The 17,730-nt window shown below is 37.3% G+C and overlaps 1 protein-coding gene across 1 annotated transcript in view; it reads right to left on the bottom strand.

Annotated features, from left to right (window-relative positions):
• Positions 1 to 14,741: 14,741 nt before the first annotated feature.
• LOC127447051 (5-hydroxytryptamine receptor 1F-like) overlaps positions 14,742 to 17,730 on the bottom strand; it is a 29,574-nt gene continuing 26,585 nt past the window's right edge. The window contains exon 3 of the mRNA XM_051708543.1: positions 14,742 to 16,985. Within this exon, the coding sequence (XP_051564503.1) occupies positions 15,877 to 16,983 (1,107 nt within the window). The 5' untranslated portion in view covers positions 16,984 to 16,985 and the 3' untranslated portion in view covers positions 14,742 to 15,876. The remainder of the gene's footprint in view (positions 16,986 to 17,730) is intronic.

Raw genomic sequence — 17,730 nt, 5'->3', positions numbered from 1 at the left:
TATGACAGATCTCTTACAGTGAGTGTAATATATTATAATATAATAATATTCAGAGGGAGGCAGTGCTGCTTCAATATGCACTGTATGTTTTTACATTACCTTACTCAATCGGATCACAAGTTTTTGGTTTGTGTGTGTTCAAATACTAATAAATATCTAAATTATATAAGGGTTTTTAAGATCCAAACATCTAGTAATCAGCTGATATTACTCTGCACTTGATGAAGGGGTCCAAAAGACTAAGGCCACTAGATTGCTTGTATTTTGCATTCTTTTCTAATTTCATACAAACCTTTTAATTGCATAGCATCTTAGTATTTGGTATGTCCCTCTTTTGCTTTAATGACAGTATGCACTTGAGCTGGCACAAGTATCACAAGTCAAGTTTGTGCAAAACCATTAGGGCTCCACGATTATGACCAAAATCATACTTGTCGATTGTTTCCCTTTATACTGTAATTCTGATTCATTTTGATTAATAGAATTTGCATTATTTTACATTACAATAAAATATTTATTCATGTAAATTCTGTTAAGGGTCTAGGGTATCTGCATGTCATATTCTTTAGGCTACACATCCAAAACAAGCTGAGAACTGTTTCTGAATTGCTTTATTGTTATTTTATACAACAGTAAATCAAAAAAGTGTCTAAATGCTCAAGTTCACATTGGCCCTCTTAGCAGCATGAAAAACAAATCTGTTATTCAAATTTTGAATTACATACACACACACACACAAACAAACAAGCAATGCACATGATTGGTTAATGCTCCTCTGCTACTGCTGCAAAAATAAATAAATATATATACTGTGTATATATGTGTATATGATTTTCTAGAAAGATGAATACATAATTTTGATTCAAAGTAATGGCCAACATCATCAAATCACTGCCAATCATGTAAAAATAAAATTCTGAATCTATGTACTGATTACCATTGTCCCATGCCTGCCAAACATGTTGAGTGGTCCAAACATCATCTGCAGCCTGAAACTTAACTTTTCATTGGATTTTAGGAGAGATATAGGATGCACTCTTGCTCCCTATTTAGTGAATGACTTAACCTCCAGTGTGCTGCCTGTCTGCACTGGTCTCAGAACAGATTGAAATGCAGCTTATTCTTATCCTAACTCCATATAAAGCCTCTGAAAGCAATATTTTTCAGCTTTTTGGATGAATACATTTATTCTCAATGAGAAAATACAGAGTAAATATATAGGAATGCATTTACTTATGTTAATGAATAGCACCTTATTGTACAGTATTAACAAACACAAATATAAAAGATTAAATCTAAATTTAGATTAAAATGAAGCGAAATGGCCCACAGATTTGTTACTGTGAAAAGTTATTCAAAATAACGAACATGTTTTCGGAACGTTTGTCAGAAAACCGCTCTACAGCATTCATCCAAGTACTTCGTGTTTATCAGTGCGCCAAAGCATAAAAAATGAACAAAATATTTTAAGCAGCATATCAAACTAAACTAGAGATGCTACTCTTTACAAACAAACAGGTTTCAGTGAATTTTTTTAAAGAGATTCCTTACCAGAAGCACTTTTGTTAGCACTGCACCCATAGAAGCAGTTCACAGAAATCGACGCCATGCTGCTTGGTCATGTGACTCCATGCATCAGAAGTTTAACCCTTAAATGACTCCCTAGAGTGTCCTGAACAATATGCAATGGGTTTAAATTAATTTAAATTATGCGTTGTGTATAGCGAATCCAAAATAGCAAGTCCTCACATGAGGCTGGGTGGTCGCATGAGGATAAAAAAATAAATATATATATAGTTGAAGTCAGAAGTTTACATACACCTTAGCCAAATACATTTAAACTCAGTTTTTCACAATTCCTGAAAAATTTGTGAAAACATTCCCTGTCTTAGGTCAGTTAGGATCACTACTTTATTTTAAGAATGTGAAATGTCAGAATAATAGTAGAGAGAATGATTTATTTCAGCTTTTATTCCCAGTGGGTCAGAAGTTTACATACACTTTGTTAGTATTTGGTAGCATTGCCTTTAAATTGTTTAACTTGGGTCAAACGTTTTGGATAGCCTTCCACAAGCTTCTCACAATAAGTTTCTGGGATTTTGGCCCATTCCTCCAGACAGAACTGGTGTAACTGAGTCAGGTTTGTAGGCCTCCTTTCTCGCACATGCTTTTTCAGTTCTGACCACAAATTTTCTGTTGGATTGAGGTCAGGGCTTTGTGATGGCCACTCCAATACCTTGACTTTGTTGTCCTTAAGCCATTTTGCCACAACTTTGGAGGTATGCTTGGGGGCATTGTCCATTTGGAAGACCCATTTGCAACCGAGCTTTAACTTTCTGGCTGATGTCTTGATATGTTACTTCAATATATCTACACAATTTTCCTTCCTTATGATGCCAGTTTTTTGTGAAGTGCACCAGTAACTCCTGCAGCAAAGCACCCCCACGACATGATGCTGCCACCCCCATTCTTCACGGTTGGGATGGTGTTCTTCGGCTTGCAAGTCTCATCCTTTTTCCTCCAAACATAACGATGGTCATTATGGCCAAACAGTTCAATTTATTTTCATCAGACTAGAGGACATTTCTCCAAAAAGTAAGATCTTTGTCCCCATGTGCACTTGCAACTGTAGTCTGGCTTTTTTATGGTGGTTTTGGAGCAGTGGCTTCTTCCTTGCTGAGCAGCCTTTCAGGTTATGTCCATATAGGACTCATTTTACTGTGGATATAGATACTTGTCTACCTGTTTCCTCCAGCATCTTAAAAAGGTCTTTTGCTGTTGTTCTGGGATTGATTTTCACTTTTCGTTCCAAACTACATTCATCTTTAGGAGACAGAATGCGTCTCCTTTCTGAACGGTATGATGGCTGTGTGGTCCCATGGTGTTTATACTTGCATACTATTGTTTGTACAGATGAACGTGGTACCTTCAGGTATTTAGAAATTGCTCCCAAGTATGACCCAGATTTGTGGAGGTCCACAATTTTTTTTTCTGAGGTCTTGGCTGATTTCTTTTCATTTTCCCATGATGTCAAGCAAAGAGGTACTGAGTTTGAAGGTAGGCCTTAAAATACATCCACAGGTACACCTCCAATTGACTTCTATTAGGCTATCAGAAGCTAATTGGCTAATTGCCTAAAGGCTTGACATCATTTTCTGGAATTTTCCAAGCTGCTCAAAGGCACAGTAGTGTATGTAAACTTCTGACCCACTGGAATTGTGATATAGTCAATTAAAAGTGAAACAATCTGACTGTAAACAATTGTTGGAAAAATTACTTGTGTCATGCACAAAGTAGATGTCCTAAATGACTTGCCAAAACTATAGTTTGCTAATATTATATATATATATATATATATATATATATATATATATATATATATATATATATATATATATATAAACTGTAATAACATAGTTTTTATTATACTGTATACAGTATAATAAAAATGATGTTAATACAGTTTTTTTCACAACAGGTGTAGAACGATGGAATGCTGTAACTGTAGTAGCTGCAGTTGGTATCTTGATTATTTATTTGATTAATTGTGAGGCCCTAAAACCCATCCAATGTGACAGAGAATCTTGTAATGTTATTGAATGTTTGGCTGTCTTATGTACAAAAGAGTTAACACAGTCAATATCACAAATTTGCTTAAAATTAATAAGTCACCTAGAAATAGTAGAGCAATTAATATTTCTTCATTTTACTTTTTTTCAAAGGTGTTGACCTTTCCCGCTGGCACTACTGATAGCATATTGTCTTAATTCTAAAGCTGATACAATAACTTCCATAAACATTGAATCTTTGTTGAAATTAAATGTTAATTCAACAAAAGTGATGTAGAATCAACATCAGATTCCAACACTGATTCAATGCCTGAACATTGATTTTTTGTTGTTGTTGAAATTTCAATGTGATTTCAACATTAACTAAGGATACAAAAGTGATGTAGAATCAACATGCATTGCATGAGCAATCTCAGAGATATCGGTTCTGGTCAACCTAGCCTCATAGAATGAACATTACTATAACTACATTTGCAAACTGGCTTTTAAGTGCTGAATTCTACGTTTCGTCGCAGGTTCCTGCTGAAACACTAGAGGTGATACAACAACTGTACGTTTAATTCACTTTCACACAAATCACGACTATAACGGCTGATTATGACTTTATTAGGGGCCAAGCACTGAAGGCTATATCTCTGCAACAGTTTGTCATATTAAAACGAAACTTGGTATGCTTCATCACAACCATGACCCGGGGGTACATGCAAAGGTTGGCGACAGCGCCACCTATGGGTCAAAAGTGCTATTTTTGCCCATAACTTTTGAACCGTTTGGCCTAATCATGAGGTTGGTGTCTACGGATTCTGTGGATCATGAGGATTTCAACAATACCAGATTTTCTCATATCAGCCATACTGTCCCTCAGCCAAAGTGAATTTTATTATAAAATAACATATCTTTTAAAAGCATTGTCAGATTTAAAAGAAATTTGGTATGCATCATTGACATTATGTTCTGAAGATAACTGAGCAGTTTACAAACAGTGCCACCTATAGTCCAAAATATAATCCACACTTGTGTGCTGACTCTAACCTTGAAATGTCTCTTTGCCACTAACTATGTCAGCTGAGTGGTTTAGTCTGTTAGTATGCTGTTCTGTAGTTCAAAAGGAGTTGGGTTTGAATCCCCACCTGAGCAAGTCATTTGGAAAGATTTCTGTTGTACTAGAGCATTTTGTATTTTGCTTCCTGAATGATTTCTGTGCTTGTTCCTGATCATTTCTGCTTGCAGGTATTCTTTTTATTCCACTTCTTATTTTAATTGCTCTTCTGATATATATGTTTTGTTGAAAGTGGACATATATCTATTGAATGCATTGTTGACTGTAAAAGAAAATTGTTATGCATCTTCGATATTATGTCCTGAATATACCTTAAATGTTTGGAGACAGTGCCACCTATTTTAAAAAAAATAACCCACACTTGTGTGATTCCTCTTAGCTCGGTATGTCCCTTTGTTGAATGGCCATTTTGTGGCTGTGTGATGCAGTAGATAGCACCCTGAACTGTAGAACGGAAAGTTGTGAAGCATACTGCGACTTTCCACCATTTTGAATACTTTTTTTAAAATTCAAAACCTGATGACTCTCAACTTGGTATGTTTCTTTGGCAATGTGGTTAAGGTGCACCATACCTGTGTGCTATGGAGATCAAAGCTTTCTGGTTTGAGACCAGCTTGGGGCAACTGGCAAATTTTTGAGTAATTGCAAAATGCATCATGACCAGTTTTATCTTTCTTTATGTTGTGTTTGATATCAGCCGAGGCTTGAGACCAGTCAAGCACGCAAGCTGACGCATGAGACGAGAGTGTCATAGAAGCAACACGAAATGACGTGGTTGCTTCCTAAAATTTGCTTTTCATTTCTTATTTTGTCTTTGGACATTATCAGTTAGGTTTAGGTGTTGGTTTAGGGTAAGGATGTCTGTTTTGTTGACCTCTTATTTATCTTTTAGGTCACTATTGATTAGGTTTAGGCTGAAGTTTTAGGTTAAGGAGGTACATTTTACTAATTAAAACATCCATCTTATGTTCACCTTAAAAACCTCATCTGATTACAACATAATTTTACTCCCTTTTGGCGCCACCCGCTGGACATTTCACTTGGAAACCGCAGTGAAACATGTAATAACGCACGTATTTTCATTTTGCAAAAATATTGCCGTGGTCACGTAATGTTCATGAGACCAGTCTGGTTCTGGTCCCTTGGACACCAGGAAGTAATCATGTTCTCTCCGAGACAAGATTTCTGGTCAAACGGAAACCAGAATGTAATCGTGTTCATGTAAACAATAGTGAGCAGGATTCAGAGGTTTCATTTTTGGTTGGGGTTTGGGTTAGGGTGTATGGCAAATAAAATATGCATTCCTGTTGACGACAATATTGCATCATTTACAACTAAAACACAACTCGCATTTGGCTCCACCTTATAGATATTTCACCCGGAAACTGGTCAAAACAATTCTATCTTTGGCCATTGGGGACAGTAGTTCAAATTTCGCCGATTTCAGCAGCAGAACTTTGAACCTCCTGTCGCCGAATGTACAATTTTTTTTTTTTTTTTTTTTTACATTTTTCAAAATCCTAAAATATTGTTTATATATTTTAAATTTGGTAAAAGACATTTGGAACCCTACAGTATGTCAGGATGTTATTTCAATAGTTGCCACTGTCATGTAAACAATAGTTTTGCAACACATTACCTTGAGCATTATTTGAGCTCATTACTGTGGGATTGGCAAGAAGTCAGTTCTTCAGCTTACCAACCACAGCACTGTTATTTCTCACGATACATGTCCAACTGCATTTGATGAGCTTGCTGTGCCATGCAGACACGATAAACAAACCCAGAATGCAAACAAAGATTCAAATACAACATTGTTGTCAAATGCTGTTTATGTCGTCTGAACAGCTTAACTAAATCCTATAGAGTGATGTTAAACTAGGATATTTAAGGTAAACTAATCGTTTTAAAAACCACATAGGACGCCAAGTAACTAGGGATAAACCTGTGTTCTGAAAACTAATTTAACAAGAAAAAGTTATCAACCTATTTCTATATTGCAGGAGATGCAGTTAAAACCTCAGATATTTTGTTGGCTTTATCTTTTTTGTTTCCATTGAAAACCAGCCATTCAAATGCCACTCATCCAAATGCCAAGTATCTTTGACAGGAAAGTCATTCAATTCAATTTGGACTGACCTGAGGCACAGGTGCAAATGTGCAAAACTATATATATATATATATATATATATATATATATATATATATATATATATATATATATATATATTATAATTGATAATGTTTTTATATTTATGACATTTAAAACACATGTGACAACCTTCCCTGATAAAAATGTGACAACATACCCAGACTTGACTTCCATGAAAAATACTTTTGCCCTAAAAACATAAAAATCTGGCTTCAAATCTACCTTCATACTAATATTGACCATTAATGTCTTGATGTATGCCAGTGTGGTTTTATTATGTTTGTTTATTTACCTAAGACCTACAGTTGCAAGAAAAAATTATGTGAAGCCTTTGGAATTGCCTGCATTTACTGTATGTATAAACTTGTCTAAAAATCTGGTTTGATCTTCATCTGTTACAATAATGAACAAACACAATCTGTTTTAACTAATAACACACTAATAATTGAATTGTTCTTATACATATTGCATACATCATTCAAATATTCACAGTGTAGGATGGGAAAAGTATGTAAACCCCTAGGCTGATGATATCAACAAAAGCTAATTTAGAGTCAGGAGTTGGCAAACCTGGCATTCAATTAATGAAACGAGATTGGAGGTGTGGGTTAGAGCTACATTGACTTATATAAAGCGATCAAACATTTGGAGCTTGATATTCACAAGAAGCATCTGTTGATGGGACCATGTCTTGCAAAAAAAAAAAGAGTTCCCAGAAGACCTACGATCAAGAATAGTTGTTTGCATAAAGCTAGAAAGGGTTACAAAGTTATCTCGAAAATCTTAGATATTCATCTGTCCACAGCTGGACAGATGAAGACTTGAAGGAATCAATGGAACTGGTTAACATCTCTGTTTATGAGTCTACTATATGGAAAACACTAAACAGGCATGATGTCCATGGCAGGACACCACGAAGGAAGCCACTGCTTTCCAACAAAAATATTGCTTCATGCCTGAAGTTTGCCAAAGACCACATTGAGACTCCATAACTCTACTGGGAAAATGTTTTGTAGACTGATAAAAAGGTTGAATTGTTCAGGAAGAACATGCAGCGCTACATATGGCTTAAAAAGGGCACCACATACCAACATGAAAACATCATCTCAACGGTGAAATGAGTGGAGGGAGCATCAAGGTAAAAATGAATTCCCAAGATTATCAAGGTATCCTACAGGATAATGTCAGGGTGGCTGTGTGCCACCTGAAGCTCAGTAGAAGCTGGGTGATGCAGCAGGACAATGACCCTAAACATCAAAACTATTCCACTACAGAATGGCTTAAAAAAAAAAAAAATCCACCTTTTGGAGTGGCCCAGTCAGAGCCCAGACCTTAACCCAATAGAGATGCTGTGGAATGACCTCAAGAGAGCTGTTCACACCAGACATCCTAAGAATATGGCTGAGCTGAAGCAGTTCTATGGTCCAGAATTCCTTCTGAGCTTTGTGCAGGTCGAATCAACAGCTACTAGAAACACTTGGTTGAGGTTATTGCTGCCAAAGGAGGATTGACCAGTTATTAAATCCAAGGGTTCACTTACTTTTTCCACAGCACTGTGAATGTTTAATGGGAGTGTTCAATAAAGTCATGAAAGATTATAATTGTTTGTGTGTTGTTAGCTTATGCACATCGTGTTTGTTTATACTTGTGACATTGATGAAGAAGAGATGACATTTTATGACCAATTAATGCAGAAACCCAGCTAATTTCAAAGGGTTCACATATTTTTTCTTGCCACTGTATTACAAAAATATGATAAACAAACATTTACTTTGGATATTCACAAAAGAAAAAGAAAGAAAAAAAAATAATCTAATTGAACTAGGTGTTTAAAACCAACATTAACCTCTGCTAAAGAAAACACATATTTGCTCAGTTGGACATTTGACTCCAAATCTCATTGTTATTGAGATATAGCCCTTGTGACAACTTCCCCGTGTGACAACTAGCTCCGGTCTCCTACATGATGTTTAACCTGTTACTGATGCTATGGATCCAATGGAGAAAACCCTTAACTTTTGTTGGGCCTCATGTATTCAGATAGAAGACAAAGGCAGGCCTAACAGTCAAAAACATTCCTCAAGCCCCCACCTTCTAAGTCGTAAATCTTACTGATAAAAATCACACCAAAATCAAACAAAGGGAGTCCAAAACAGACTACAGATCCATGAAGCCTTGCCCTCTAAAGGATCGAGCTCTCAACTCCTATTGGATGAGGCACACAACAGAACGTCCCTCAAACATGACATCATCAGGACTTCAAATAATTCTGAAAATGCTTCCAAAGTTGCTTCCAGCGACTTAGTTCACCGAATACGGACGTAGTTTTTTTGCTGCTCTCCGGTGCAGCCTCGTGGCATAAGGAAGTAATGTCCGACTTGAAACTGTAGCCATACAATCTCCATCTCGCTGGACGAGTTGAGATTACTCTGTGTTCAACCGAACACTCTAACAGATCCGGAGACCACTGAGCAATTCGCATCTTCATCCGTTGGCCTACAGAAGTGAAGAGATTAAAGATTTCTCTTCCATCTTCAATCAAGTCGACATTTCTGAGTTCTCCGCCAGCCCGCCGAGAATCAACAGCCGTACCGCCCGCCGACAGCGCGAGGAAACGTCTTCTCGTCATCACACGAGCCTCAAGAAACCGGGTCAAAGTTAAAGGACGGAGGAAAATACATTCTACCTGTGTCCTCATGTTACGTCTGGGCAGAGATAGAATATTATAGCGTGTTATTCTTGTGTTTCAAGGTTTTTTTGCTTGTACAGTTTACGGACCGCCATGTCCGCTAATTATTAATACTCAGGGTATTAATTATCACGAATTTGTTTTGCTGTATTGTAGTCCAACCAAATTGGACTGTTGTGCATTTTCGCCATCGCGGGTGAGACAGCAACTGAGTTCATCCATTAAAGAGTCAAATAATAGCTCCGCTCGTAAAACCGCGTCTCTGAGTGATGAACACGGCTGCTTTATCTCCAGCTATCGCGAAATCAGCTTTCGGGCTGTCACTTAATCATCTCTCTCTCTCTCTCTCTCTCACTAACCACACTGACACACACACACACACACACACTGTCACACACACACCTTATGTGTTATAGGATTATTTTAGTTTCCATATCTAATCATATCACTGTTTAGTTTGTGGTTGTAAGTCGGAAGTTTATTGACTGCATTGTATTAATTATTAATTGATATTACTGCATAAATAAACTTTGTTTATATTACAAAGAGAAGTGTTTTGGTTTGTTTTGCATACGCCTGTGTCATGCTGACGGGATGTCAGTGCTCGGATTCAAACCTTCATTCATTGTTTTTTTCCCGAAAATCGATATTCTTCGGATGTCGATTTTCCTAAGAAAACAATCTAATATTGAGACTGTTTTAATATTCGGTTATTAGTCCCTGATTTCAGGGTGGTGCCCCGTCAATGTTAATCCTTATTAATATTCTATTGATTTTTGATAATTGATAATTATCTTTGATTGAATTTGAATGATCAATAAGCTAGTGTTAATTGTAATTAATGTTTCATCGATGTTAACAATTAACGATTATCTTTGATAAGTGTTGATTTTAAAGGATTAAAAAAAAGCTAACATTGATTCTCATCAATGTTCTATTGATTTTTGTAATTAATAATTATCTTTGATAATTATTAATTATTGCTAATAACCAAACTTGCTCCTAAACGTAGCACACTACATTTACTGGAGTCCCATATGAGGTTTTAATGAGTTAGATCCAATTAATTAATTTAAATATTGATTAATAACTACAGAAATAATTACCAATTATTTCTGATAGTAACACTGATCTAAACAACCAGTAAAGCCCTACACTTTAAACTACAGAGGTATTTAAAATGCTAAAAGAACAACAATGCTAGTCTTTGTCAAGTGACAAAAGACACATGTAAAAACCTGTTCTATATTCTGTGAACAACAAAGATGGTATTATGGTCTTGGTCTAAAAAAACATATTTGCATTTACATTTGCACTGAGAGTTTATTAACTAGATGGAACTGACTGTAGAGGTAGTGTAAGTGCATCTTGATTGAGTGATTGTTGCTTAGGTTGTTACACCAACAACTCTATTGTACACACATTATGGTACTTCCACAACTTAAAAATTGATTTAAGAATTTAAAAGATTTCAAAATGTATAGTGAATGTGTGACTCAGAGAATCAGCAGCACAGCTGTCTATTGTTAACAAGGTCTTATTCCTCCATTTTCTGAGAACTGTATCATTGCAGAGATTCCCAGTAATGCACACTGGAAAATACGTGCTGTACATGGTAAAATATTCAGTCCCTTCTCCAATCCTCATATGTTACAGACTTCCATCCCTACATTCAAATATATATATGTATAAAAAAAATAAAAAAAAATAAAATTGAAATATGTTGAAGTATTCAACCATAGTGTTACAGCAGATCCACATGCTCACCGATCAAACATAAAGGACTCTAATGAGAAAACAGTTGCCTTGCCTCTCTTGTGAATTATTAAAATAACTACCACATTTCTCACTAAAAATCCCAGTTGCGGATCATTATTCAGGTGGAAAAATATGAAAATCAACAGCATTCCAAAGATGTAAAAAAAAAAATGCCTTAAACTGTGGGCACGGTGACCTACAAAACAATTTTTAAGTGTTTGAATGTCCAAGTGGGCAGTATTATTATCAGGAGTTACCAGAAAATGAACACTACATCAAAACACCCACACCAGACCACATAAAGAGTTTGCATAGTGCTGTCCTTTAGTGTAGGGCTGCACAAAAGAAATCATTACTTCACCATGTGGAAACACAAACATAATAGTGACCTAGCTACAAAATGGGAAAAGATTTTGCGGTCCGAGCTTGTTAAGCCAAAATTCAAAGTCATATACAGTTGTGCTCAAAAGTTTGCATACCCTTGGAGAATTGGTAATATATGTACCATTTTTAAAGAAAACATGAGTGAGCAGACAAAACACATTTCTTTTATTTCTTATGGGATTCATATTCGACTGTAGGTTATAATATAATGACACAATCATAAAACAAAACATGGCAACAAAGAAAAAAATGAAATGACCCCTGTTCAAAAGTCTGCATACCCTTAGTTCTTAATACTGTGTATTGCCCCCTTTAGCATCAATGACAGCGTGCAGTCTTTTGTAATAGTTGTAATAGGCCCCAAATTCTTGCAGGTGGTATAGCTGCCCATTCGTCTTGGCAAAATGCCTCCAGGTCATGCAAAGTCTTTGGTTGTCTTGCATGAACCGCATGTTTGAGATATCCCCAGAGTGGCTCGATGATATTAAGGTCATGAGACTGTGATGGCCACTCCAGAACCTTCACCTTTTTCTGATGTAACCACTGGAGGGTCAACTTGGCCTTGTGCTTAGGGTCATTGTCATGCTGTTAAGTCCAAGAGTGTCTCATGCGCAGCTTTCGTGCAGAAGAATGCAAATTGTCTGCCAGTATTTTCTGATAACATGCTGCATTCATCTTGCCATCAATTTTCACAAAATTCCCATGCCTTTAGAGCTCACACACCCCAAAACATCAGTGAACCACCACCATGCTTCACAGTGGGGATGGTATTCTTTTCACTATAGGTCTTGTTGACCCCTCTTCAAACATAGTGCTTATGGTCGTGACCATAAAGCTCTATTTTGGTCTCGTCACTCCAAATTACAGTGTGCCAGAAGCTGTGAGGCATGTCAAGGTGTTGTCGGGCATGTTGTAACCACGCTTTTTTGTGGCATTGGTGCAGTAAAGGCTTCTTTCTGGCAACTCGACCATGCAGCTCATTTTTGTTCAAGTATCGTCGTATTGTGCTCCTTGAAACAACCACACCATCTTTTTCCAGAGCAGCCTGTATTTCTCCTGAGGTTACTTTTTCTTTGTATCCCGAACAATTCTTCTGGCACTTGTGGCTGAAATCTTTCTTGGTCTACCTGACCTTGGCTTGGTATCAAGAGATCCCCAAATTTTCCACTTCTTAATAAGTGATTGAACGGTACTGACTGGCATTTTCAAGGCTTTGGATATCTTTTTATATCCTTTTCATCTTTATAAAGTTCTATTACCTTGTTACGCAGGTCTTTTGACAGTTCTTTTCTGCTCCCCATGGCTCAGTATCTAGCCTGCTCAGTGCATCCACGTGAGAGCTAACAAACTCATTGACTATTTATACACAGACACTAATTGCAATTTAAAAAGCCACAGGTGTTGGAAATTAACCTTTAATTGCCATTTAATCCTGTGTGTGTCACCTTGTGTGTCTGTAACAAGGCGAAACATTCAAGGGTATGTAAACTTTTGATCAGGGCCATTTGGGTGATTTCTGTTATCATTATGATTTAAAAAGGAGCCAAACAACTATGTGATGATAAATGACTTCATATGATCACTATCCTTAAATAAAAGACAGTTTTTTTTGCATGATCAGTCATATTTTCAAAATCAATGCCAAAATTTCACAATTTCTGCCAGGGTATGCAAACTTTTGAGCACAACTGTATATACTGTTTATATATACTATGTGAAAATAGTTCACAGTGAAGTATGGCGGTAGGATTATCATGCTGTGGGATTGCTTTTCATTAGGAACTGGGAATTGTTAAAACCGAAGAAAATAGATGGTACAAAATACAGAGAATATTGTAAGAGAAGAGACTTCCTTTCTGAAGCAGCCTCATCTTACTAACAAGAACAATGTGGAGAAAATCTGCTTTGGAAAATCACACATGAACAGTGTGTGACATTGCTAAGAAAACTTCATTGAAATGTACTGAAAAGCACATTTCTAATCACATTGTAAAACTACATTGAAAAGGCACTCATGATTTAAAGTTAGGTATAGCTAAACTTCTTTTTGATGAAGTAGATAGATGCACTTCAAGCACATGAAAAAAAAAAACACTTAGTTTTTACATTTAGTTTAGCAAAATAACGAAGTGGTATTAAACTGGCATCTGAAAAGATGCATTTCAATGTTTTGTCTGCAGAATGATCCAAAAACACTGTACGTCTATCCCTCACAGCCTCGTTGCCATTCACTTCAAAAATCAAAGATGGTGCTGCTGTGAACAACCTTGGAGGTCAATGTAGGTCAGTCATTAAAGGTTTAAAAAGTTATTGTTAAAAAAGCAATTCCCCTATAGTAAAAATAAATGGGAATTGTACTTCTTGAACCAGATTGTTGTGCTCTATTATGTATAATAAAAAATGATGGACCCACTTGATATTAGGTGTCTTGAACTACTTTGTACTTAAACATTTGCTACAATGTACTTATTATGTGCATACGTGTTGTTACATTGTACTTACATTTAAAGTACCTGTATTTAATCACATCTGTAGTTACACTGTTAACCTTACCCCCTAATCCTAAACCTAACTCTACCCCAACCCTTACCCTAACCTAAACATACCTCAACCTGCAGCAAATGTGAATCTTGTGATAATTTTGCCGAACGGCATGTAGTTACACAAGTACATTGTATTGAATGTATTTAAATGTTAGTACATAGTAGTTAAATACACCTAATATAAAGTGGGACTAAAATTACATTATTAGATAAAGAGCCAATAGGATGTTATGGCATCAATTTTAATCGAATACAGTGTAATATCAGCATAACAATGTGTATAAAAATAAATATTCAACTGTACTGTATATACAACTCTCCATTATTATTTAGCCATCAATATTAGGCTATTTGTTTTCATTTATTTAAATTCAGTTGAGTCAGTGGGAAAACTGACTGAAAGGTTACAGTTTGCATTTTGTCCCTGAAGCACTTAATAGTACACTTTAAAGGACACTTAGAATTCAGCGTCTGGTTTGTCACTTTATGTAATAATTGGTATAATCAGTACAAGCCGCGTACAGTATATAGTACTGTATTTTTGTACAAAACATTTATTAACATTAACAGCAGTTACATTATGGATACAAATATTTACTACGTCATGGGCCAGTGTCAGATAGTCTATTTCTAGAAGGTTGAATGCATTACTGCAATAAATGTTCTCTGTTCACTTCTTTGGTCTCACTGCAACACACATAAGTCATATAAAATAAAACATATATTGTATAATTCTTTACAAAAAACATAAACAAATGCACACCATATTTGCCTAACAAATACTTGCCTTACCTTGGATTCCCAAATCCAAGTATACAATATAATAAAAGTATTTAAACAGTTCTATTGTGTGTGTCATGTATCATTTTCAAATCCCAGTGCACATATATTACATATTTATCTAAACTTTTCTTTGACACTTTTCACATATTCATGGCTGAAGATTTATGTATTGATGAGTTGTAAACTGAATTTCTACCTCTTCTGATAAATTGCAATTAAAAACATAATAGTACACAGAAAAAGGAAAATTCTGTCACAGTTTACTTACCCTCATGTCATTCCAAACCCGTATGACTTTATTTCTTATGCGGAACACAAAAATAGATTTTTAATTTGTTAATCGCAGGCCGGCTTTTCAATGCAATGGCAGTGGATTGCGCCTCACTTTAAAGTTTAAAAAAAGGACCCAAAAGTTTCATAAAAGTAGTCCATCTGGTTTTTGCATCATATTCTAAATCTTCTAAAGGCATGGAATACATTTTGCAGATGTCCGTTGCGCAATGAAATGCATTATGAGAGAAACTCGTTCACAGTGGCTAAACAATGCTAGTGCTACATAATGCAAGTTCTTAAGCACTTTAAAAAGATGGATCACGATTTTCTTTTTGTTTTCTGCATGAGAAAGAAAGTCATATGGGTTTGTAACAACAGTAAATAAATGGTGACCATTTTTGGGTAAACTATTCCTTTAATGGGTTTCACATACAAATTTGAATGTTTGTCTATAATGTTAAAAATCCCCTTTAAAAATATAGTTCAGCTCTAACCAGTCTAGTTGCATATACAGATTTCTATCTAAATATAAGACATTTGTGTAAATTCAGGAAAAGTCACAGTCATTTGACGGTTCTGCCTGACTATGTTATTGACATGACAGTTTTCATTGCAGGCATCCTCCTTCAGTTCACACTTCACATGACATAATCCCCTCATTTGTGCTAGGGACAATTCTTGCACTTGATCAGCCTCTGAAAAGCCCTTTTGAAATCCTCATTGAAGATGGTGTAGATCAGGGGGTTGATGAGCGAGTTGAGATAACCCAACCAAGTCAGAAAGTTGGACATCTCGGCAGAGGGGAGGCCGCAGGAGCTACAGATGTTCACAATCACCTCATGGATGAAGAACGGCAGCCAGCAGATAACAAACGCCCCTAGAATGAGGCCCAGAGTGGTGGCTGCCTTCTTTTCACGTGTGCTTGAGATGTGATGTCTCCTGACAGACCTTTCTCTGCAAGACTGAGACTTTGGGCTTTTTGCCGTGATGCGCACTCTGTCACCTTCGGTGGAGGGTTCAGACACAGATTTCTCTGGAGGACTCAGGGTGTCGGGTGTCGTTGGCTCCCTGTCACTGCACTTGGGAAGCATGTGTCCGTTTATCTCTGGCTTGTTGAGGCAGCTGGTCCCTCTTTTGTGGTAAAGAGTCTTGGCTGCACGGTAGATCTTATAATAGAGAATGAGAAGCAGTATAAGGGGAATGTAGAAAGCCCCAAATGTGGAGTAAAGAGTAAAGATGATGTGATCATGCTTAATAATGCACACATCCTCTTCTGTGTTTTTATAGTGTCTCCAAAGCAGCGGAGGCAGAGAGACAAATATGGAGAGAAGCCAAACCACACTGATCATCACAGCGGCCTGTAGAGATGTCCTCTTCCTGGAGTACTCTACAGCATCTGTGATGGCCCGATAACGGTCAACAGCTATAGCTGCCAGGTGTAAAATTGAGCATGTGCAGCAGGTTATGTCCACACTTAACCAGATGTTGCACATCACTTGTCCCAAAACCCACGTCTCCTTCACGATATACACGATGCTGAAGGGCATCACTAGTATGGCCACTAACAGATCGGTCACAGCCAGAGAGCAGATGAGATAGTTGGCAGGATGGTGCAGTTTGCGCGTCACAATGACGGCTGAAATGACCAAGCAGTTCATGGCCGTGGTCAGCACAACTAATGCAGAGAGAGTGAGTGAGAGCAGGATCACACCACAAGTGCTTTTACCGGGCCCGTCTGTAGGGCTCGTTCCATATGTGAGGTTTGAAGCCATGCCTAGGACAGAATAGTACACTCAAAATCAGTGAGGTATGAGGAAACTTGGTTGATGAAGTATTCAGCTGAGGAAGGCCTGAAATGTATTGTGGTCATTTGGCAAGACTAAAGGCTGCTTTACATATCTGTAGCACAGTGTTTATTGCACCTCTATTCAGCAGCGGCACAACACCACATATAAGAAAACATCCTGGTTACTTGCGTAACCTCCGTTCCCTGATGGAGGGAACGAGACATTGTGTCGATGTAGTGACACTAGGGGTCACTCTTGGGAGCCCGAAACACCTCTGGTCTTTGAAAAAAGGCCAATGAAAATTGGCGAGTGGTATTTGCAACCACTCATTCAGGTTTTGTGCTGAGGAGCCGAGACAAGGCCATTTCAGCGGATAGTCCAGCATTGTGGCAGGAGGGACACAATGTCTCGTTCCCTCCATCAGGGAACGGAGGTTATGCAAGTAACCAGGACATTCCCTATCTGTCACTCACTCGACGTTGTGTCGATATAGTGACACTAGGGGTCCCTATACGAAATGCCACAACTGGCTGAACTGTGTTACGTGAACTGGTGGTGTGTGATGGGCAGACCACTGTGTGCCTCGTAGCCAGCGCACCAGGCCGACACGTAACCTCCCCCAACGCTGTTATGAGTGTCGAACGGCCCTTCAGGGACAAGTCGACTGCCCAAAAGATAGAGACAGGCTAGCCCAGTCATGGCCTCTTATCCTCTCTTTTTTTCTCTCCCTAA

The sequence above is a fragment of the Myxocyprinus asiaticus genome, chromosome 10 (assembly GCF_019703515.2).
Source record: "Myxocyprinus asiaticus isolate MX2 ecotype Aquarium Trade chromosome 10, UBuf_Myxa_2, whole genome shotgun sequence".
In the NCBI taxonomy this organism is placed as follows: domain Eukaryota; kingdom Metazoa; phylum Chordata; class Actinopteri; order Cypriniformes; family Catostomidae; genus Myxocyprinus; species Myxocyprinus asiaticus.
The sequence above is the reverse complement of the archived record's forward strand: the minus strand, read 5'-3'. Positions and strand labels throughout refer to the sequence as shown.